We start from the raw sequence: 24,805 nt of genomic DNA, 5'->3' as shown, positions 1-24,805 counted from the left end.
AGTTAGTATCTGCTGTGCTTTCCACCCACGCTCAGCCCACATTGTGTGATCCCTATCGAGAGGTCATGAGGGGGTCTTTTTGTATGATTTTGATGTGGGGCTCTCTGCCTAAGGCTAGTCTTGTTCAGTAGCTGAACAATCAAAGCCCAGAGCTTGTCCTATTCCAGTGGGGAAAACAAAGTATATCATAAAAGAGGATGTGCATATTTGTAAAGAAACTTTGGCAACTTTTCTAAGGCTCACATGTAAAAACTCACAAGCAGAGCAGATTTAGGGCACAGTGGGTGACTGATGTGTGCATGACTCCATTTTGTCCCATATGGCTAATCTGTAGATTAGTGGTGTTTGCATTTAAGACTCAGTCTGCTTATGAGAGACGACAAATAGTAAACATGAAAAGCTAACGTGCCTCTTGCCTCCCAGAGAGTCGAAAAAGACCGGGTCAGCGGGAGGTTTGAAAGGTGGAGTTTAAAGGAGCGGACTTCTCCTCGCAGCAGTTTGATCCACCTCAGGGCATCCTCCTACCATTTCTTTACGAGCTACAGGCTCTTGTAACAAATTTTTGCCAATGGAGCAGAAAAGAGATCTTTGATATTTGTCTTTGAAAATGGCTAGTTACATCTGTCGGGAGAGTGGACACAGCTGTAAAACAGCGTGCCTTCAGGGGGAATAAAGGCCACATTACCTGGTTTCAGCCTTTGCTGGCCTTGTTAAATGTAAGAAGGAAACAGAGATGCAGGAAGCGGGGAGGGAGATTTCTTTGTTGAGTTTAACCATAGCTGGGTGGTTAATGGTAAGACATTTTGTGGCAGACAGCCTAGCTCCAGGCCCTTATTCCTTTTCAAGAGCAGGGAAACAGCTTTTGCTAATTTTCAAATAGCCATCCTGAGCAAGCCTATGTGTGATGATAGGCACTGCTTCAAAGGAACAGCTGTAGTCAGAACTGATGTGATGGGCTCAAATGTCCACTGTAATTAACCATAATGCATGTGTGAGAACAGGAGTGTATATTTTACTTGGTAAGTGCTCCTGCTCACACTGAGTACAGTGTTGCAGTAGAACTCTATTACAACTTATTGTGCCCCACTTCTCATCCTGGGTGTCAAAAACACTAACCGCCCACACTTCATCTACACTTCAGAAGACCCAGGAAGACTCCCCACCTCTATTAAATATTTCTCCCCTTTTTTTCTCTCGTCTTCTGGAGAATGGCGGCGGGTTTAACTAGACCCCTGCTCTCTTATCAACAGCTCATCCAATTCACTCTGAACATCTTAAACACGCTCTCCAGCACGGCTCGCACAGGGTGGGTGAAACCAACACATTTGGGTGACAGAAGCAGCAATAACATGTGACCCGATGTCCATATTTTTACATAATCTCCACAGTTCCACACTGCAGCTTCCCTTCAGACACTGCCGGCTGTGGGGAGCATTTACTTAACCTCGGCTCACAGTGAAACAGAGTTTCAGTGACACCGTGACTTTTATGTTCCAAGTGAGTGCAATATTTAGAGGACGCTGAAGAAAAGGTAAAAAAAAAAAGCCACAACGACTGTTATAAAAGTAAACGTTTCATGAGGGCAATCTTACAAATGTAGAGGCGTCACTTTTGGCGTGTTGTTACTCAGATTGCCCTAACACCTGCCCATTTGGTAGAAGTGTAGATCACATATGGCTATAAAGTGATGTTTGTTGCTGAACCAGAGGCCACCCTGTGGTTTTGATATCAGCTTCAGTCATCTCACAAAGTTGGTGTTTCACTGTTAAAGAAACTTGTTTATTCCGGTTTCTTTTTTTCTCACAGTAAGACGAGCTTAATTGGTTTAATCTTGTATTGCACACAGGAACTGATTTCATTGCATCCACGTATTATCTGTGAGTAAGTCCTGCAAACTGATATCACTGCAAAATCAAATGGAGATGAAAGTTGAAATATGCCATACAATGAGTACAACATATAGAGGATGCTGAAGCAAATGTAAAATAAATAAATAAATAAAAGAATCAAACGAACAAACAAGCCTCAGTGACTGTTATAAAAATAAACATTTCAGGGCAATCTTGCAAATGTGGAGGTGTCGCTGCTGCCATGTTGTTACTGAGATTGTCCTAACACCTCTGCACTTGGTAGAAGTGTAGATGACATAGAGCTATAAACGATGCTTGTTGCTGTGGATGTGGCATAAGAAGGAAACAGAGGCCACCCTGTGGCTTTGATATCAGCTTCACTCATCTCACAAAGCTGGTGTTTCACTGTTAGAAGAAAGTTTATTTCTAAGTTTGCTAATTTGGGACAATTTTAAACACTTTTCTGTGTCTTTGTACCACCGTGCCTGTTTGTCATGGTGCTTGCCGACTGTGACTTTAAAAGGGATTTGACAAGTGCTGTGAAACACTAATTGCAATGAGCCAGATGAAAGCACCACACAATATAGGCTGACCCCCTCCCTCTGTGCCAAGTCAGGCCATAAACAGCTTCCCCTTCCCCTCTTACACCTTATGGAAATCCCTTGTGACCTTTCTCTCTCTCTCTCTCTCTCTCTCACACACACACACACACACATTGAAAACACGAGCGGTGACAGTTTCTTAATCACGCGGCTGGACACACATGTGCACATAAACCCCACAAAATCTTGATCCTTACGCCTGCTTCTTAGGGTCAGAGCCCACATCTACATTCATTCACTCCTGTGCTAATGAATCAATCGAGTGGCTCCATTCATTTCATTTCTGTCAGACCCAATCGATCAGCCTCTTTCTTCCTGTCCTAACAGAGCAGCGGGGGACCTCAGAGATTGAGGGGAGTAAAAAAAAGGGTCTGCTTGAAACATCCAGACAGTTGAAAGACTCCTCATTTCTTTTTCTCTTTCGTTTCCTAGAAATGTAGTTTGAGAGCGTTCAGCTGTGTATGTACTTTATGTATGTGAACTAAATTAAAGAGAAGGGATTAAAAAGAATTAAGCTAAAAATTATACACGATATTCAGCGTTCATCTTACCGTTAGCGGGAATCACAGTTTAGCACAGTGGATTCTGTTGATGCTGAAATGGAATAGCAGATAGAAGGTAGCAATGATGCATAAACTAGCCCACACTCCTCTGGAGTTTGAGCCTCTAACTTGGCTAGGGGAGCAATGTGTTTGATGAGTCCAACTCTCGCCACGCTCCACTCCCCCACTGAGTCAAAGTCAGAAAGGTTATAATTTTTTTTCCAAGCCCCTCAAAGTTTAAGCAGTTTGTGTGTGTGTGTGTACAGGGCCATGCAGAGAAAGGAGAGGCAGGCCAGAAGAGAGGGTTCAGAGGGTTTTCATTTTCAAAACCCACTTAGTTCTGTTTATTGGGCTGCCAGTTCATTTCAAAAGGTGTTGAGCGAAGCAACTATGCAGACCAGAGGTTGTTGGGAGCCAAGGTCGCCTCAACTGAGTTTGGGGAGGGGGAGGATGGCCGAGGATGGTAGTGGACAGGTAGGTAGCAGAAGACCGGGAGGAAGGAGTGTGACGAGCTGAGCTTCAGAGGAGGAGTAGTATCTGAGAGATCCATTTGAGCACAACAAAGATCATCCCATCATTTGGAATTCTGCCACTAACCTATCATCAAAGCTTTCACTACACGATGGTATTTCCTCTCAGGTAGAAGATTACACCAGGGAAGATCCACTGCTTCCCATTAGTGCCTTTCAATAACTCTGCACCTTGAACACGTGCACATAGTCCCACTTGAAGGAACCAGCCTTTAACAGGCGTGCTCGTGATTTTTTTAATGAATGTTGCAAACGACCAGTAGTAATCAACCGAAGCATTGTACGACAATTTCGAAATGCATTCACTGAAATTATCAGAATGGGGGTCAAAAACACATGAAAAAAATTAGGTCAATAATATGTAAGGGAAGAAGCTCCATCCACCCATCCATCCATCCATTCATCCATCCATCCATCCATCCATCCATCCATCTATTTTCTTCCCCTTATCCAGTTCAGGGTCACAGTTGAGCTTATGCCTATCCCAGCTGTCACTGGGCAAAAGGCGACAACTCCGTAGACGGGTTGTTAATCCATCAGAAGGTTTCTAAACATCTGGTTGAAACTGGCATTGATGGCCTGTACACTTTATTTAGCCTTACTTATATTCTAGATTGTTCCATGTTCATTGTTATCCTACCATACAGCTTGTCTTCTTTCTTCTAAGCAATTTAGAGAATAAAACCATAAGTTTTAAGGCCTTTCAGCTTAAAGGCATGATCTCTGAGTTACACTGTTATTTAGCCCTTTTTTCTTTATTTCATGCTTTTTTTTCTGTGGTTCTTCCCTCTGCCCCTTTTCAGTTACCTCTTCTGTGACTGCAGCTTATCACACTTGCAGTAGGCCCTAATTACAGTATTATTTTCCTCCGCCTGTTATCTCACGGCCTTGTGATATCAAAATCCCAACAGCGACAGTAAGCAGCTGGGAGACAGTTGCTATTTACTACTTGGAGACCCATTGTTGTTGCCTACTGTGTGATAAGGTCTTGATTGTCAAGATGACTTCCCCCATTGTCTGTAGGGAGAGAAAGATACAGTGGAAAGGTGTGGTGAATGTACACCACCTCTGCTCGTTCCACCGACTGAAACAGTCCTGTATGTCACAAAAACCAAATGGTGTTCCATATACAGAAAATAGAAACAAAAAAAAGGTTCAAAGCCTAACGCTTACATGACAGCTTGTCGCTTTTCGTGACACACTGCTTTTTTTCCTTCTTCCACAAAACACGTTCTTCGCCTGTCAGCTTTAACAATATAAAAGATTAGGACAGAAAGAACGACTGCAAAAAAAAGGAAAAAAGAAAGACAATAGCATCTCACTTGGCTGTAACTTAATATGTTGCTTTAGGTGGCAGAGGGTTTCTAAGTGTGAGTTGCAGGAGGTGTCTGGGGTTTAAATACCAAGGCAAACAGCTTAAGAGTGTGAAAACAATTGGCAAAGACATGAAAGTGTAAGCAAGAACACACACACAGGGGTCAGATAACCTCTGGCCAGATGGGTATGGTCAAGTGAACACAGGAGAAAGGTTGTCGGGTGGGGGGTTGCGCTGTTTATGGCACCGATGTCAGAAAAGGGGACTCAAAAGCATGACCCTGTGTGCCAAATTTGGCCTCTGTAAATCCCCCAGGGTGCAGGAACTAAAAGGGTGGTGATGATTGGGGATTCAATTTGGCTTGCTATCAATCAATGCCACCAAGATAGACAGGATTGCTGCCGATAGCCCGTCCTTGCAACCAGATTGGGTTTGTGCCTCTTGGGATTCACGCCCTTTTTTCACGCTTTGTTAATTAAGCGCCCAAGCTGCCCCTGCACTTACTTATTTATGAATCTTGGCTTCGACCGGTACTGGAAACCACTTGGTCTCCCCTAATTAGTCTCTCACTAATGGCCAGGCTTCCAGACAATTTCAAACCGCTGACCCCCATTTTGTTTATGCACACACCAAACCATACGACCTTGACGTTACACAACCCATGTTTTCTGGTGTTGTGTTTCTGTGGTGCTGAATAAAGTGCCCCACATGGGATAATGAGGCGACACTTAAAAAAATCAATTTCCTTCTCCATCTGTCTAAGTAATTCCTCACCTGTTCATTAACCCAAGAATAGAGTACTCTGGATGTGTTGAGCCTTGACAAGAAGAGAACCCGACGAAAGAAAACAAGAAGCTTCATGCTGGTGAAATAGTAACACTTTCCCAGTACGCTCAGGGAAAGAGGGGCTTAACTCTGGCATGATTAATTGTCATTATTAATTATTATTGTCTTGGGTTGTTGCAAACAGCACGCTGCTGACTTTATATCGCTTTATTGATCAAAGTAAGCCAACGGCATGACATCACTTCTCTAAACACCATCGTGCAATTACTTTAACTACTTACTTTTAACTCGGCGAACACCCGAGCATTTTTCCCTTTGGTTTTAATGGCACAGTCACTGTTCAGGGTCAGCAGGCTCATCCACTGTGGCCTTGTGTGGTGTGGTTTGCATCACATAAACACTGGTCCCAAGTCAAATTTACTGGCGAGCAGTCCTGGAGATTCATTTGCATTCTTCCCTCTTTGGCTGGTTCAGGGTCAGGCATGATGACTAATCAGGTCAGGACTGACCCACACCCTGCGGTCGGAGCACTACCAACCCCACCTAGCTCACTTGGACCACCAAGTGTATTTGTGCTGAAGGTAGAGGGAACACACACAAGCTGGATGGAAACGAGCTGATATTTTTGGTGCATCTCATTTCCCATGTCTCCAGTTGTGGAGAAAAACAAACTTTTACCTCGTTCTTGTTTATTCCCTTCAGATTTTATCGCCAAAGGCCACAACAGAACTGAACCCAGCCGAACACATGCGCTAATGGGTGAGCTTAGGCATAAGGGGATTGTTATTTTTTTAACTAGCTAACTTTGCCACAGGCTGTGTTATAAGTATAACAATAATGCAGGTGGGAATGTGAGGGAAACTTTTGGGTTAGTTATGAAAAAAGTTAACTGTTGCTTGACTTGGACAGCCCAGGTGAGAAACAAGCTTTCTGTTGTTCGTGTGCATTTGAAAGCAATTACATTCACAAATTTGTGTGTTTAAAGAAGCACAGGGAAAAGTAATAATTTCATTTAATCTGTTGCTCTCCTTATTATGTGGTAATTAACAATAACCTTAACAAGAACCCATACCGCTACCCTAACTTTACCCTAACCTCAAAAGACGTCCTCACCTCAATGTTAACAACGTCAGTTATAACGACTTTGATTTTAGGCCGCATAACAGCGACACATTCCCAAAATATGAGTAAACCACAGTGACGCACACGCACGTTACACTGAAACCCATGTTTTCGATACAGGAAAAACAGTGTGTGCTAGCTCTGTGTGCTGTGTGTCAGCACATTAATAAATGGGTTCCTGGTGGCCTTGTGACTAGAGCTTCTGTGTGTATGTGTAGGTGGTGGTAGTGTGGGGTAATTGGTGACACCGTGCTCCCTCCAAACTGCCAGGCTTAGTTACACATCAATGAAGGGTGAATAATACATTAGCTAGGGTAGTGCATGTCCCTCCTACACATCCCAAGAGAAGAGGGGGTGGGGGCAAGGTAGGCAGATGACAAAATGAAAAATATCTTAAATTGGGGTGAAAAAAAGCTAGAAAAGGTATTTAACCCTAAGCTCTCCATCCCCTGACATATCTCATTTGTCATCTACACATCTTCAGCCAGACCATTTAAGCTCAGCTTGCCTTGAACATACCTATTTTAGCTAGTGTCCTTACCTTCCTTGTCCTGATGTACAGTCAGTCTTTTTCTTTTGCATTGGAGCTGCTTTCAGAAGAAAGAGGAGACGAGCCGTAAGCAAGCTTGGGATCAGTCGGGCTTGCTTGTAGTGTGTCACGGTGCTTGAGTGTTGATGCAAGTGGTTCTGTTGTCATGTTACAGTGAATCCAAACTCTTGTTGTGCCTTTGTTGACCTGCTCTGTGTGTCTGCAATTTGGGACTTCTGTATTTGCCATTCTGTCTCTTTCTGCGCTAGTGTATATGCATATAAATGTGTGTGTGTGTGTGTGTGTGTGTGTGTGTGTTACTAAGTGCAATATGATTTATTCCTTCTTTCTCTGGTGTTGCTGTCTGGGCTCCTCTGTGTGTCATGCCAATACACACAGGTCTTTATGTAATTGAAGAGCGCCTCTGAAAGCCCCCCGCCATATGGACCCCAACAGCCTTGGATGGCAGTCTGTCTGTCCATCCCTCAATTTCTTTTAATTGCCCAGCGCCAGGATTCTGTGCTTTGACTGTCTATTGAGTGGTTCCTCAATAGGTTAAATACATTAATATGTAATAAGGTTTGGGACCTCGACAATCCCAGACCATGAGATTGACCAGATAATGCTGAGCGGGGCTGAGGACAAGGAGTGCAAATACTAAAAGTTTTAGTCTGGCTTTAACTTTTCCTACCCTATTAACTCAACTTAAGCTATCCTTTTTGATTATTAGTATTATAGATAATCGGACATACGCTTTTATGATTTGTCATAAAACAATGCTGCTAGTAGTAAACATATGAATCTGAATCAAATACATCGTGGTGGAAGTAGAACAACATTTTACACTACTTGCAATATAAATGTTAAGGTTCTTTGTCTGTACTAGTTTTAAGGTTAAAGTCACAGATTTTCGTATACTTTGATTATTGATTATACTTTGACTCATACATGAAATAAAATTATTAAAAGTCATTATATTTCATGTATGAGTCAAACCAGCTCTCCTACTCTGAGCCTTCTGCAAATTTCCATGGCATCAGACTTTGATATATAGTTAGTTAGTTACAGTTATATAACTTTTTTTTCTGTTGCTATATTTACAGGAGGACGCTTGGCTAATATGTAATTGTAACATTATGAAAGGTTGAGCGGATATTAACACTAACACGGCCGTTTTTTTTCAGATGGCTCATTACTGGTGCTTTTAGCTGCTAAAGAGGCAAAGTCCATTTGCGCGGAAGAGGTCTAACAAGTCAAGTTATTACAGTGGCCAAGTGTGAGATTAATTAACTTAGTGGCGATTAAGAATAAGGGGCCAGAAAGAATCTCAGTGGCAGCAAGGTGGGAGGGAGTGAGACGGAGACAGAGACAGAGAGAGAGCTTTCCACCCCAAAACATATGAATGTGACTAATCTCACAGATAGCTATTTGTAAGAATGTCCTTAAATAATAACAATCGCCCTCTCCTTTACCTTTTATGCTAAGTTATAGGTGCCAAGAAACAAACAAACACATGTATATCCACTATCACAAGCTTCCCAAAGTGACATAAAGTCTGGATTCTGAAATAAATGTGTAAAGCCTTTTCAGCAAAAAGTCTGCTGTTGTTTGCCATCAGAGATCAGTAACAGTTGTGATATGATAAAGATTGTCCAGAATGCAGTTGTCTCACGCAGGAGAGCAATGCCGTCGTCCCGGCTTTGCAAAGGTGAAGCATGAATTGCTCTCACACTGGCTAGTTTGTGATATCTATCAAACCAAGCCTGTCTCGCAGAAGTGCGTAAAATGACTGCCCGCCTTATCTTGAAAAAATGGTCAAATTACAAAGAAGTCGCTGCCTTCTGTGCTACCAGCATTTTATTTGATTGTAATATCTACTGACTGTAACATAAGAGATTTCGAGGTGTTTTTGGCCACTTGTGTGTATTTTTGCAAGACCAGGTGGAGCAGGAGGGAAGAATGAGAAAGAAAGAGAGTGGCAGCGATACGTGTAAAGACGAGGGAATGGTGATGGGAAAAAAAGACAAAGCTGGAAGAAGAGAAAGGATTTGTGAGGGGGAGAAAAGGGACAAAACAATGCAGCTGACCTACCCAGTTTACCTTGCCCAGTGTTGTATATCCTTTGCGTGAGTGCATGTGGGTCATTGTTTCTGTTTTTATTTCCAGTGCTGCGTGATACATTAGAGCTTCCTGATTTTTTGTTTTTTTTTGTCGTAAGGAACCACTCCCGAGCTAGTGTTTGAGGGTACAAAGAAAAAGAGAGAAGAGAAAGCGCATACTTTTGTGCAATCTTTGTGTTTATGAATTTGTGTGGTTGTTACAGAAAGGGTGTGTGTGTGAGATTGTGCCAGTCACTGGTCTCCAGAGACCTTACCCGGCAGGTTGCATTCCTGGCATTAACTGCCCTAACCTCTCTTTTGTTTCTGGTATCTTCGACCTGAATGGCTAATGACTGGGCTACCTGGTAAACTTTAACAAAACGTACGCATACTGATGACAGAGTCTCCCACAAGCCAGTGTCTTCATGTCACCTGGTTCCGTCATCCTTCAAAAAAAAAGTTGTGGTGAGGGATGAAAGGGTATAATTACTCATCTCTTAAAATTCCCCATTCGCCATTATTCATCTTTTCCATTTTCATTTTTATTCACAGGTAAATGAGGGCATACCTGGCAAATTAACATGACTGGCGGTGATAACTGACTTGATAATTATCTAGCAACATCTTCATAAATCATCAGCGGGTGCTCGATGAGCCGAAAGACAGCCTTTGGGTAGACTAGCTGGAAATCCCTGCTAATAGGGTAGTCCCCGGCTCTATTTTGGTTTTGTTATTTTGTTTATCCTGTCTGCGAAAGTTTCCGAGGAGAAGCAGAAAAGAAACAAGCAAACCTCAAAAGCCGGTTGGTTTCGACCGCCGCAGTGTTTTTTAAACTGTTTTAAAGTAATTGGAAGCCACTGGCATGTGGAAAATGCGAACCGCTTTGGGGCTTTGCCCCTTACTGCAGACACACAGGCAGCTGTTCCGGGTGTAACAGGAAGTAGCCATCTTTAATTAGATTCAACACAATCACTACATGCTGCGCAGGAAAGTGCAGTGTAAGGTGACCTGATACGTTGGCAGATGACTGCATTAGCAATGACTGTATTAACAGAAACAACGATAGAGGGACACAGTGTGTGTGTGCTTGTGTGTCTGTCAGAGAGTTAGTGAGAGAGAGAGAGGCCATGTATTTGTGAGAGAGACTCAGTGGCTGTTGATACAGAATGGCAAAGCTGGCTGCTAAGCCCTTTTCTTGTGGTGCTCAGCCATTCAAAAAGCCACGGCTTTTATTCAAAGCCCGGTTCCAGCTCTTTCTAGGCTACACCCCCAGTGAACAAACAGGATTTGTGTGTGTGTGTATGTGTGCATTTGTGTGCATGTGTATAAGTCTTAATAACATGTCTCATTTTCTGTTTGTATGTGTTGCCGATAATGTGTATGCATTAGTATTATGTAAGTGTATGGTTTGTGTTCCCCTGTGTTTGAGTTTGTTGAGTCAGCCACTGCTGACACACAAAATTGCCTGAAAACTGCTATTAAGAGCTGTGAGGGAACTGCTCGCACACAATCCGACTGCACAGGCAGCACAATAGCCCATCTCCTATTGAACAAAAGGTGTGTGCATGTGTGCACGCTCTTGTGTATGTTTATGCTTCCAGCACCCCCGTGACAGTCAGATAATCAACAGCTTCCACCTATACAAGCAAATGCACATTCATTCATACAGGTGTATTTCAAACACTCTGCTCTGCACCAATGAAATGCTTCCCCTCAAATCCACACATAGATTCCCCAAGGGCACGTTGCTGCTATCGCTGTTTGGTATTTGGCTTCGGAAACCGGGCTGCTATCATCTGTACAGACTGATACCAGGGCAGCTATCAAGCTGAATGAATGCCTTGGTTAGCAAAGGGCAGCGGAGCAGAGGAAGGCCAGGGAGGAGAGAGCAGAACAGAGAAGTACAGCAGCAAAGTACTAGACAATGGCTCCCTGGGCAGCAGTAGGGCAATGAGCCCATCAGGCTGCATGTTAAACACAGACACTCAAGGCAGGCACACAAACATACAGAAGACACTGCAGTTGTGTACATGCACACAGTCACATACTGTCTCTGAAGGCGACAGCATGTTAGCATGCCAGCGACACAGTGGCAAAGAAAGACGTGCCGGGGCTGTGGGGAATACAAGAGAGCGTGCAGCAGCTCTCCATCCTCTCCTCTCCGTCCGCCCCCCACCCCCTTTGTTACCTTACTGGCCCCTCTTTGCCTTTCATTCCCATCTTTTTCCTCTTTGCACCCCCTCGCTTTGTCTGTACGTTGAATATCTCTTCCTTTCTCTGCATTCCCATCCCTCTCTCCCCCCTCCTTCCCTCCCCCAGTTTTCCCTGACTCCTGCCTCCCTCCTTTCCTCATTCTCTCTGTCTGATTTTTGCTGAATTCTATTAAGACTTTTAAGCAATGCCAGTATGAATGAATGTGCATTGAGTTATTTTTTTGTAATCAAAAACGGCCACACCCAAAGCAGCAAACCGTGTTCCCTCCGATTCTGCTTCCTCACTCCACCTAATTCTCCTTTGCATATCTCACATAAAACAGTGTTCAGTAGTTCTTTTCTTTGTACTTTGTGTGGAGGACTGGGAGGTGCTAAGAATTCAATACACATCTTTTTTTCTCTTTAATTTTCCACTGATCATCCCTCCTTTGCTCCCTTTTGTATCTGGCATATCTGGTATCACTCCATCATACACAACCACGCAGATGCAAAAAGACAAATTACTCCGCTCCAGCGGCCTCACTCGCATAAAAACAACGAAAAGCGCACATCCAAATGCCCACAGAGTTTGATAAGGAGAGCCACATTTCCATATGCACGCCTTTGAGGTAAAAGCAAACCTGCTACTCGCTAACTTGTATTTTTAAGTTGCAGCCGGCTGAGTCATTTGCCAGGAAATCTGATGATGGCATCTAAGCGTCTCACGCAGAGGCACACGCTGCGCAGTTCACCCAGTGCTCGCATTAATTCAGCCATCTAATTCAGGACTAGAGGGCTCTGCTTAAACACTGTTAATTGTCAGCATTTTTTTTTAAAGTCTTAGAGTTAAATTTAAAATGTTGTAAAATCTAGAAGGAGAGTGGGGCGATTAATTTCCAGGAAGGGCTGTAAGCAAAAAAAATACTTCATCTATGGCAAAGTTTGAGGCAATAGTTTCCATGTTGGGTGATGTAAACACCAATCATTTCTACAGAAATCTGGTTTTGCGCCCATTTCCTGCTGGTTTTTAAACAAAGCCAGACCTGATGCCCTTAAAGTAATCATTTGCAAACGAAGCACACGCCCTTTCCAGAGCAGGTTGTAAATGATAAATATTACACCAAACCTTAAAAATGATGATTACAACAAAACATTACTGAAGCCTTAATTATCTATTTGCCTCTTGACATTTTTGCCAAAGTACGTGACAGTTTAACTGTAAATGTAAAAAGTGCTGTTCTGTTTCAGCTGATCTGAGCATGGTACATGATGTAATGCTTTTTTTTCAATAATGAGTAAGAAAAATCACAGAGAGCTATATTCAGATTTCAAAAGACAAGGCCAGACATCTCCGTGTGGTAAATCCACAGTGGCTGGAATGACTCCTCCGCGGGAATATTTCAGTAGGGGATGAATTCGAGTAAGTTTTGTGTCACACAGGATGCATCACTGTGAAAACACTATAAAAAACACCCTGAAAACTGCGCTATTGCCTCTGTAGTGTTGTGGAAGCTTGTATCTGCTCATATACTGCTCCATACAGTAGTATATGAATATGACTAGGCAGTGTTTATATTCAGTGGTAAGGCAGAGCGAGAGGAAGAAAGCAATAAGCGGATGTTATGAAACAAAAGCAGTATGGGAAATGGAAGTTGTAAGCATAAGCTACAAAGCCAAGTAATGTGATATGTGATCTTATTGTGACTACTCATATTTTCAGAACAATAAAAAGAATAATTGATCAGGTCGAGGCGCCGTAACAAAGCCGAGGTCGCTCTCCTAATGAAATGCTGATACACTCACTATGAAGGACCTCCATTAAATCTTAGCAGCATTGGATTTTGAAGGCAATCCGAAGTGCTTGTGTCAGCCAATAAAACAAGCGCTAATGACTCACCCCCAACTGTGAATGTGCGTGTTTGAGTGGGTACGTATTATGTTGTCAGTACTGCTGATGAAGGTGCTGCGACTTATTCAAAAGCAGGCAAAACACAGAGCCGTCCAATAAAACCACGGCACAGTGTCGGCTCCTGCGAGTGCTGGGTCTCAGGCTCGGGTTAGTTAAGGTGAGGAGAGGGGGATTTCAAGCATTCCCAGAAAACCAGTTATATTAACAGTTAACTGGGTTGTGTAGTAATTAACTCAGTCAGAATGCCACACAGAAATTCTGTGAGTCAAACTAAGGCCCGACGTACACACATGCACTTATTCACTCAAACACGCACACGTACTGACAAACATGTGTTCCCACCCGTAAAGGCACACCTGGTTTTGTAGACAGCTGCCCTGAGGGCTACCTGTTCGTCAGATCCTCTGCGGTTAGTAATTAGAAGTAAAAGGGGGGAGGGAGGGGTGAAGAGAGGGAAGGAGACAGATGAGAGAAGGACAGAAGGAATGAGTGAGTGAGAGAGAGAAAGACAGCGAAGGAGGGGTGGGGGTGGGTTAAGACAAAGAAGCCGGTTCCACTGACAGGACAGGAACTAGATGAGACTTCTGAATGAGGCTATACCCCTCCTCAGTTTGAAGCAGGCACACACACACGCACACACACACACACACACACACACACACACACACACACACACACACACACACATATAGGCCTATGTATTGGCTCAGCTTCGCTAGCTTGCATCCTCCTTGCTGCGATCAAAGCCCTTTCTTTTTCCATTTCAACCACTTTGCTCAGCTCTGCTCTCTAAAAGCATCTCACAGCAAAAAGAAAAAAAAAGCTGTTTGTTTTTTGTTTATTTATCACAAAAGTGTCGACAGGTAAGAGATGCTTGACAGACATTGCCTCCGGAGACAAGGTGGGATAAGCAGACAGACGTTCAACCCCCCCCCCCTCCCAATGCACAAAAAAGGTATTCAGCCTTGAGATATCCCTTGATGAAGGGAAGGTAACCGAGGGCAAGGTCACAGCCACGTATTCATAGAGCAAAGATTTAATTTAATGTGACGTTTCCAGTGATGAAAAAACTATATTTAATAAATAAATAAGAGAAAACGACAGAGAGGTAAAGACAACTTACTCATGAAGCTCCAGCAGCATTCCCTGTTAGCATACAGGCAGGACACACCTCTTTTGTGACAGCCATTGTGTGATGACTGACTGCAGTAGTAGGATGAAGTATGTGTGTGTGTCTGTGTGTGTATTTGTGCTAATGGGAGGTGGGGGGGTTGTTGTCATGGGAGGCGAGTCCCTTCAGGAATTCCACAGAGGAATCAACTCCTTGGCTTGTCCATGTTGCAGCAACCAATTACCGTGACTGTGTGTGTGTGTGTGTGTGTGTGTGTGTGTGTGTGTGTGTGTGTGTGTGTGTGTGTGTGTGTGTGTGTGCGTGCACACAGGGGGAGTGGGGGTGTGGGGATGCTGAAGGGGAGGTCTAGCTATAAAATGGAGGGGACTTCTCCTAATCATCGCCCTCTGGCCTCGCACAAAGGCAAAAAAGACTGCTCGGACGATTTGAATTTGAATAGCATCTCTCCTCCCGCTTTCCTTTTTTTCCTGCCCCGCTTCCTCTTTCTCTGCCTCAGCCTCGCACTGGATGACAAAAGTGGAGCCAACAAAGATAGCGCACAAAGCAATCAGGCTAATAGTGCTAATAAGTTGAGTGTGGGGTCCTCGCTCTCAGTGTTGACACTTTCCACTGTTTCAGTGGCTAAACAGAGGCTCAAGTGTTTGGCAACCAGACGGCATAGTATTTTAATGGAGTGGCTACCCCATGCCAGGTTGCCATGTGCTTGGTCTCTTCGACTGCAAAAAAAAAAGATACAAAAAAACAACAACAAAAGCAACTCAGAGGAGAGGTGGGGAGAAGATAATTAACTACTGAAGAAGCCCCGAGCAAAGGATTATGGGAAGGGAGTCATTAGGGTTTGGAGTTGAGTTTATTTTTATGTTATTATGGGTTTTCCTGGACGCAAAATCTTGCTTTTGTCACGTTTCATTAACACACAAGTTAGTGGTAATTTCTAAGGTGAAGCCGTTTTGTTTTGCACTAATAGCAGAGAACTTAGTCGGCTTGATTGTCAAGGTGGGAAAAGAACATTTCATTAAAAATATTAGTTTGGTGACTGCTGTCTGAATTTTGAAGAATCACACATACCAAAGACATCCACACTCAGAAGCTCAAAGCAAGACCTGAGCTAAATCACTCACCTGTGTGCTCCCTGTGACCTGCAGCCTTCACCCTGAAAACGACTGCGCATTCCTCCCTCTCAATAATAGCCTTTCTTCTCTTTTCCTGCTCTTCTCCTTCTCTTTTTTCTTTCTTTTAAGAAGTCTGCTTGTTTGAACAAAGAAATATTTTAAGAGGCTTGTAACTCTGTGTATGCGTGTGCGCGTGTGCGTGCTCGTACGTTGGATGCGGCCATAAGGACGAACGCTTCAGTGCCCTCCCCTGTTATTAGGCCTGCCCTGTCATTACAGGATTAGAGTGTAGGGGTTTGGCTTTGCATGCGTGTCTGTATGCATGTGTGTGTGCGTGTGTGTGTGTGTGTGTGTGTGTGTGTGTGCATTTATTTGCCAGAGTGCGATCTCTCCAAGCCTGTTTGTATTCCTACAATTTTTCTCACACAGTCAGAGGACACAGAGAAAACAAATGTCACAGCTGTTTTTTTCCCCCCATGGTTTTTATGATAATCCCCGGTGCATTTGACCTCTACCATAAATAACACTTTACTAAAGCAATCCTTAGGTTACTCAAACAGTGACTCGCTAATTGAAAAGTCTTTGTGAGCAACAGGGGGTTGAAAAACACCCCCCTGAACAGCGCATGTCACATCACTGTGCAGCAAGAACACAGGAGCACGGCTGCAGATATTGGCGTCAAAGGCAGAGAAAAGAGAAGGAGATTTTAAAAAAACATTTTTTTTAGTTGAAGTAGGAGAGAAAAGTGGGACAAGTAGAAGAAACATAACAAACTGGGAGAGTTGGTTGAGAAAGAGATTGAAAAAAGGAGAAAGTGTGAGAAAAGTGAAGCCTTGTGCCTCTCTGTTTGTGATCGATGCCTCGCTCTCACCACGTGTGTGATTTACAGCAGCCAATTTGCATGTTCGTTTGCCTGATTTCCTTTGTTTGCTCCCTTCAATTTTCCCCTATCTCAATTTACAAGATTTGAAAGAGTAAAATGAAATGCATAGAAGGCAAACCAGTGCACTCAGTGTGTTTAGAAATCATCTCAGAGTCTAATTGAGATTTGTTTTTTTTCTTAACCGACTTGTCCTTCTGGTTTTCTTTCCATTTATTTTTCTTTTGTCTCACTCGGGCCCTTAAGTCGTGCTGCCATTATAGTCTTCTAAGCTTTCAGGGCTTGTTTCCTTTACAGAATACCTTTCGCTCTATAATCTAGTTCCTTCTGCCTCCTTCTTGTCCTTTATTATCTGTACGAGTCTGCTTTGCACACTTTATTAGATTTTTTTTGTCCGTGTATTAGATAATTTTAAGATGCTTGGACTTTCAGTCCAGGCTTTATTCTTACAATGTGCTTGTAATGCCAGGTGTGTTATTTAAAATCACAGCAATATAGTGGACAGAGCATGGCAGGCACCCATACACACACACACACACACACACACACATCCTGACACACATACACTGACAGAGAGGGAGCGGCCGGGTTAGGTCAGGGTCATTCACCACTTTTGCTCTGGCCCATTGACTCAGGATTGGTGCTCCACTTTGGGCACAATGCAGGACTTTGCACCAAATACACACACATACAATTGTCCTCTGACACAGACTTGCAAGCACACAGTTATGCACGCACACAAAACACAACCCCGGCCAGATCAAACAATGCAGATGCAGCGAGAAAGGAGGGTTTCAGCGATGAGTGTGCGGTCTCGAATCATCTGCTGTCCCAACCACTGAGTCAGGCTGGACAGGTGTGTCTGTTTGCACTTTGCATATCTATCTCTCTTTCACGTCACGTCCCTTCTGCTTCATCCCCGCATCCCATTCCTTCCCTCCCCGTTCATCTTTGCGTTTTGCCGTGCTGTCATTTTCAGCGAGGCCAGCTCTAATGACAAGCGAGCGCATCAAACACAAGGCCGACTTGTAATAATAAGTACCAGGCGGCAAACATATATAATTTTCACCTCACCGGCTTACCTACCTGCACGGCTGTCAGTAACAGGTCCCAAATCACACACTGTCACAGTATGAGTCACAGGAAGTCCTGCAGCTAGTGAGTGCTGGCCCATTCTCTGAGAAAACACAAGCAGGCCCTCAGTTGCTCACATGTGGCTACATCTGGTTACAAAGGGAGCTCTTAGCAAACACCACGTTCATGAGTTCCCTGCTTTAACACTGGAAACACATTGAGAATATTGCAAACCCGCTAAGCAAAAGGAATCACTTATGATAAAGGCTTTGATTTGGCTCATGGTGACAGTTTTAGACCTTTTTCAGTCAAAGTCTGCAGGGGTGAAAATGAGTGGGACTTCCCCGTTGTAAGAGCATAACACTTGGACAAAGTTAGATATAATTCACAAGGGGCTTGAAGTTCTTTTTGTTTGCCTGAATGTAGCAGTTGCTTGATGTGTGGTAAAAATCCTTGAGTTATAGTATTGTACTTATACCTAGGACCTATTTACAATTAGTTAGCAAGCCAAAAAAAAGAAGTCTGCAAAGACTTGGAAAATCTCAAACTTCATTTGATGACCAAGCACTCACTGGCTGCACCGTTTCATCATCTTTCACTATCTTGTAGAACAGCACAGCGGTTGAGATAATAACGGTGGCTGCACATCATGCCTTGAGCGCCAGGTAGTAAAAGACTCGACATTTATAGTCTTCCTTCCCCGCTCTCGCAAAGCTCCCATCTCTGCCAGTAGAAACAAGAAAGTGGAAAGTGGAGAGCAAAAACGGTTTTGCAGGGGAGATCTCTGTCCACTTCAACTTGCGCGAGCCATTTGTTGATGTTTTTGTGTGTGAAATCCCCCGTGTGTGGCATATAGATACGTGTAAGAATGTTCTGAAGTGCCTTCAAGTATTGACGCAAAACGAATCCTATTGAAGTTTACCGACCTCTGTTCCACTCGAGAGCTCCTCTTTTGTGACACCGAAATTTATTGCCCCTGCTCTCCATTCAAGTATTCTGTTGGGTTGTATATCTTGAGTTTTACAACTGTGTCTATATCTTATCAAGTGTGTGTCTGTGTGTCACGTGTTCTGTGGGAAGCGGAACTGTTTCGCAGTGAGAGCTTTGTTTAAGGGAAACACCTAATTGGGACTAATTAGCTTAATGAGGAGCAACAGTAAAATATCACACAATACCTCACTGATCACCTATCGGGACCTTTGTCTGTCTCGTGTTTCATCTATAATACATTCACTCACACATACCCACACATACTCACTTGCACATAAAGTACTCCTTTGTCTAAATCAATTCAGTTAGTTGTGAGCTTGTGTGTCCTTTATTCACACAGTTTTCTGAAAGCAGCTTTGGTCAGAGCCTCGTATCTGTTCCTTGGATTATTTTGCAAGTTTTATGAGATTGTTGTAAAACAACTGAAAGTTCTACTGATCTCTTTTTTTCTTCCTTGTTTGATTGTGTTGTTTTCTTTCTGCTTCCATTTTTCAGAGACGTTGATGGACACAAAGTGGGCCACGACAGAACTGGCTTGGACTGCACATCCTGAGACTGGGGTGAGTTTACTGGGCATAGTGTGCATTGTGTTGTGTTAATAATGAGCAATACTCCAGGCTGTTTTACCATTTGATGCAATTAAAATAATGATGCACTGACATCTAATTCACCTGACTGACCTGATTGACTCCCTCTTGCCTCCTCTTGAAAAATGCAAAAAAAAAAAAAAAGCATTGGTGTTGTCATGAAGTTCCCTTTTAAACGCTGATAAATGTCTCAGCACCCAAATCTACCTTACACAAAGTGTCCATGACAGCCTCACATGGCTTTCCCATGTGGTCTCCACAATGAGGCAAAAAGAGCCTCGACCCCTCCTCGGATATACTTCAAAGACTGCCAGCACTCCTCCCTTGCCTTTGTGTGGTCCTCTGACTTGGCCCTTGTGTTTTGAACGATGGGCCCCCTTTTTTTTAGTATATTTTTGCTCTTACCACAACACACTTGTCAGAGGATTCTTCCCCAGCTGTTCAAAGTCACCCACCCTCCTTATGCTCCTTTTCGCCTAGCCATTAAACATTCACTGTGCCAGACACACACTAGCCACCTCAGCTGTAAACAATCAGGAGGACAAACCCTCTCACAGCCTGGCATGTCCCATTTCTGTTCCCCCTTCCCTCCAAACACACACACACCTCTTCATCCTGTTACGCTACAATGCAGCGGTGATGCTCCCACGAAGTCCAGGCAGACATGGTTTAGGAACCTAAAAAACATGCCTCTCTGTTTCTGTTCCAACAATCCTACAACAGATGCTCCTTCTCAGTAGATGTACATACAGTAGCTGCCCTTTTGCAATCCAGATTTCCCACATTACCTGCCAAAAGGGTGGAGATGAATTTGTCCCCTTGGCCCTTTTTTTTTTGGGTGGGTGTGTGTTTGCAGCAGAATGTGCCACAGACAGCATTTGTTGTCCCTGAGTTATTTTTCCACCCTTTGTGTGTTTGTGTGCGCGTTTTCCCTCCTTTTATTTTTTCCCTCCCTCCCTCACTTTCACTCTCAGTCCCTCGCTCTCGCAAAATCAATCGTCCGTGTTGCCTTGTTCCTTTCTTCACGCAGACTTTTATTGTATACATGTTTGTTTGCTCTCGCAGTCTTGCGGTGGGAACGACCCAACCTGTTTTTGTTGTGTGTGACGAGTGTTTAAGAGAAACCGATGCCGTGGATAAGAGGACAAACAAAGCAGCCTGCGGGGAAAGGGACGAGAGAGAAAGAGAGAGAGAGAGAGAGACAGGGTTTCAGGAAAATCCAGAGCAATGTCCGTGCGTCAAGAAGGAAAGAGTGTATGAGACAAGAAAATCAGTTCCTCAAAAAGCAAATCTAACACTACACATTCTCTCATTCATGCCAAACACGAATCATATCGTCTCCATCTTTTTAAATAACATTGCAAAACACATGCAAATGAAGCTACAAACATAAAGCTACACAGAAGCTGTGTTTGTAAGCGCTGATAATCGTAAGGAAGTGTCTTTACATGCTCCAACACTAGGTTGTTGTGTTTTACACACATTCTTTTAGTATATTCTTTCACGTCTCTGTTTGCTATGGTATGTGCATTTCTCAGTCTGTCTGCATCTGTCTTTATAGACTGTAGCATCTCTGTATGAGGCATGGATGCATGCAGCTCAGCACCAGTTTGGTTGATGCGTTTGGATTTCCAGCATTCATTATGCTTCCATGTGTGACGTGTGAATATTTGTCTATAAATCATGCCGTTTATGTTCCAAACCAGATGGGCGAAGAAGGGGGAATTCCGCTGAGTAGCTCTCCTCAGACCCGGAATGATACCCACAGGGCTTTCCCTAAGCATACGTTGACAACAATATCTGAAGTTAGCGAGCCTACAGAGATAATAAGTATTGTCGGTATATGACTGTCTCCTTCACAAGACCACCTTCCCTGCACAAAACGTGTCATAAACAAGCTGGAACAGTATTAAATTAGCCTTAGTGGGATTATTGAACCGGCTAAACAAACAACAAAATAAAAACACACTAATTGGTTGCATTGAGCTTGTTGGAACTTTCAGCATTTCAGGCAATGCCTAAAGCTAATAATAATAGTTTATCCATGTTGCCATGAAGGTTTCTTAGAGTAAATGTTCTCTTTTAATTCATCCAAGGTCGAAGGATGAAAAAACATGATAAAACTGGCAAAAAAAACAGCTTTAAATGATGATTTTGAGAATTATTGTTGCACCAAAATGTGCAATGTGTAAGGCCCGTGCGTTGCCGTCTGGAGGTGAAAGTTAAAGCTTTGATTGGAAAGGACAAAGAGAAAACAGAGAGGCTCGCCAATCTTGCATAACAATTCATCTTGTTGAAAATCGACGCCAAGAAACTTGACCCTTTTTTGCACAACATGCTTAATTCATTCAGGCTTGGTAATCAGGCTCTCAGATTGTTTGCCCACTGGTGCATGTCTGACGGGGGGTTGGTTGACCCCTTTCTAACTGCACGCATACACAAACAGACCCACACCTATACATATATATATACTCTCAAACAAACACACAGAGTGAGCACAAACTTGGCCAGACAAGCTCGCATGAGCAAATTTATACAAACGCACAGCCACAAAACACTTGGCCGCATTGCTCTTTTGCGCAGGGTGATTTATTACACTAAACTAAATACCCATTGACACTTCATGCTTTTAGCCATTCCATTGACCTGGCTGGTGATTATCGATTCCCTCTGGTCGCTTCCTCCTTCTCTCCCGCTCTTGTGGGGCCATCATCTTAATGCCACAGCCAAACTACACCCATTCTTCCCCCTGTGTCCCTTATGGCCTCCACGGTCTTGGATGAATAGCCTTGTCTCCACCACATCCATATCACAGCCTTAATTAAGATGCTTCAAGCTCAGAAGGAAACGACTGGCTCTGAAGAGGAAAAGCGGTATCTATTTACCCGAGTGTTGAGGAAGGCAAATGCTTTGAGGTACAATCCAGCCCCAAGAACATAACTGTAGAGATTTAATTTTACTATAGATATCTCATATAGCAATGTCTCAGGTTCAGGTAGCGAGTTCACCACCAGTTACGCTAAATATGCACTATGCATTTGGTGTATAGTTTTAGCAGTCATCTCAAGGCGCTTGAGGATATTGCAAGGTAACGACCCTACAGTAATACAGAGAAAACCCCCAAAATCAAACAAATTCTGAGCAAGCACTTGGCAACAGTAGGAAGGAAAAACTAGCTTTTGGCAGGAAAAAACGTCTGGTAGAAGCAGAGATTAATAATGATCTATACCTAAATGCAAAGTGGTGTGTTAGCTTTTGACTGCCCTGTGACTTATTGGTAAATGGTTTATATATAGTCACTCAAAGCACTTTATAGAACTTGCCCCATCCATACATCACTTTTTTCAATGTCTCACATTCTCACACATTCACACTCCAGTGAATGCATCAGAGCAACTTAGGATTCAGGATCTTGCCCAAGGATACTTTGGTATGCAGACTGGTGCAGCTGGCAATCAAACCACCAACCTTCTGATTAGTAGGTGACCCGCTCTACCTCATAAGCTACAGCCACCCATTATTCCCTTCTCTAGTATTATTTTCCTCCCCTGTTCCCTCTACATTTAATGCTCTAAAGCACTGGCACGTCTTTTGCATAGCACTGTTAACTACTGTTGTATTTAAACGTGTCTAAAAATACTTTGACTCAAATGTTTGTCTGATAAAAGAAAGGGGAGCAGATCCCTCAGCGTGCGCACACACGCACGCAAACACACACGCACGCAAACACACACGCACACACTTAGATATATTATACACACAGGAATTGCTGTTTGAAGTGAAATGATTTAATCGCGGTGTCCTCATTCGAGATTGAAAAAAAGAAGAAGAAGAAGAAAAGACATAACATTAACGCGTCTCACAGCAAAGCTTTTACAGTCTGGTTTGCTTGCACTCATTTAATGAAGCTGGTAATCAAAGTTTAGAACATTTAATCCCATTTTATCCCGAGTAATTCACCCCCTGGGTACTGTAGTAGCATTGAAAGATGTAGAGTGTAAAAACAGAAAAGCATGAAGGTTAACTGCCGCCTTTTCCCCGCTTTTATTAGAGGACGTTGCAGTCATTGCTCGGTAATTGAAGCGTAATTGGTTGTGAAGCAGTGTGGCTGGTTCTTCCAAACAGATATGAGGTAAACATGCTTTGGTGGCTCTGTGGCGAGGAGGTGACAGGTTCCTGTAATTGTGATGAATTTGCAGTCCTTGTGCCTGGCTTTTCGCCACACTAATCAGGAATGAAAGGTGCATCATGGCAAAAGCAAGGGAATGGAAGTAAAAGAAATACAGCTAAACTGAAAAAGTCCAATTCTCGCTCCCTCATGACTTGTGTCCTGGTACTTTAATCACTTGCTTTTTATGCCACTTGATTTAATGTAGCTCATCTAGGTTCGATGGAAGATGCCCCGCAGCAACTCAATATCTATCAGACATTTACAGCTGCTAATTTTTCATGTTCTTCATCTGATTTCTTTTCAGTGGGAAGAGGTCAGTGGCTATGACGATGCCATGAACCCCATCCGGACGTATCAAGTCTGCAATGTACGTGAGCTCAACCAAAATAACTGGCTACGTAGCGACTTCATCCCGCGAAAAGATGTACTGCGCGTATATGTGGAGATGAAATTCACAGTGCGTGACTGCAACAGCATTCCCAACATCCCTGGTTCCTGCAAAGAAACATTTAACCTCTTCTACTATGAGTCTGACTCGGATTCAGCTACGGCTACCAGCCCTTTCTGGATGGAGAACCCTTATGCGAAGGTTGACACCATCGCCCCAGATGAGAGTTTTTCCATGCTCGAGTCTGGACGGGTAAACACGAAAGTCAGAAGTTTTGGCCCGCTGTCCAAAGCTGGCTTCTACTTGGCCTTCCAGGATCTCGGTGCTTGCATGTCGCTCATCTCAGTCAGAGTGTTTTATAAGAAGTGCTCCACCACAATCGCCAACTTCGCCGTATTTCCCGAAACGGCAACGGGGGCTGAAGCGACATCGCTGGTGATAGCCCCAGGAACTTGTGTCCCCAATGCCTTGGAGGTGTCTGTGCCGCTGAAGCTTTATTGCAACGGAGATGGGGAGTGGATGGTTCCTGTAGGAGCCTGTACCTGCATGGCTGGTTTTGAACCGGCCATGAAGGACACCCAGTGTCAAGGTGAGTGTTTTCACAATATATAATTTAGGTCAGTTTATGACGTGTTGTGGCGGATTAAGTGGATTAGACATTCTTCAACAGGTTGCTCAAGGTTCAAACCCACAACAGAATAGTGTGCTACTTCATCTTATGTTACAGTCCTCAGATTTCAGGATGGAGCCTTCTTACGAAGATCATATGAGAAGACATTTACGTTTACATTTTGGGAACATGGAATGGTATTAGACTAGTGGTCCTAGTCTTCACAAAGACTTAACTGCTGTGGAAAAAAACACACTGATTGCCTGAGAGATTAATTGGACATTATTTTGGCTACAGGATACACTGTTTTATGCTGGATTGTTCACTCAACACATCGTAATGAATAATTTATTTTATCTTGTTTTCTTTTGACATGTTAATCCAG

General features: G+C 43.4%; 1 protein-coding gene across 6 annotated transcripts in view; it reads left to right on the top strand.

The window, feature by feature from the left end:
- The window catches only part of ephb3b (eph receptor B3b), a 56,574-nt gene that overhangs the window by 7,269 nt on the left and 24,500 nt on the right, over positions 1 to 24,805 (top strand). For all 6 annotated transcript variants that reach the window (XM_085433222.1, XM_085433220.1, XM_085433219.1 and 3 more), the window contains exons 2-3: positions 19,160 to 19,224; positions 23,727 to 24,399. In XM_085433222.1, coding sequence (XP_085289348.1) covers positions 19,160 to 19,224; positions 23,727 to 24,399 — 738 coding nt within the window. The remainder of the gene's footprint in view (positions 1 to 19,159; positions 19,225 to 23,726; positions 24,400 to 24,805) is intronic.

The sequence above is a fragment of the Copadichromis virginalis genome, linkage group LG15, assembly GCF_057382275.1.
Source record: "Copadichromis virginalis isolate Kocher_CV1m ecotype Utaka linkage group LG15, C_Virginalis_male_GT1.1, whole genome shotgun sequence".
Lineage (NCBI taxonomy): Eukaryota > Metazoa > Chordata > Actinopteri > Cichliformes > Cichlidae > Copadichromis > Copadichromis virginalis.
The sequence above is the reverse complement of the archived record's forward strand: the minus strand, read 5'-3'. Positions and strand labels throughout refer to the sequence as shown.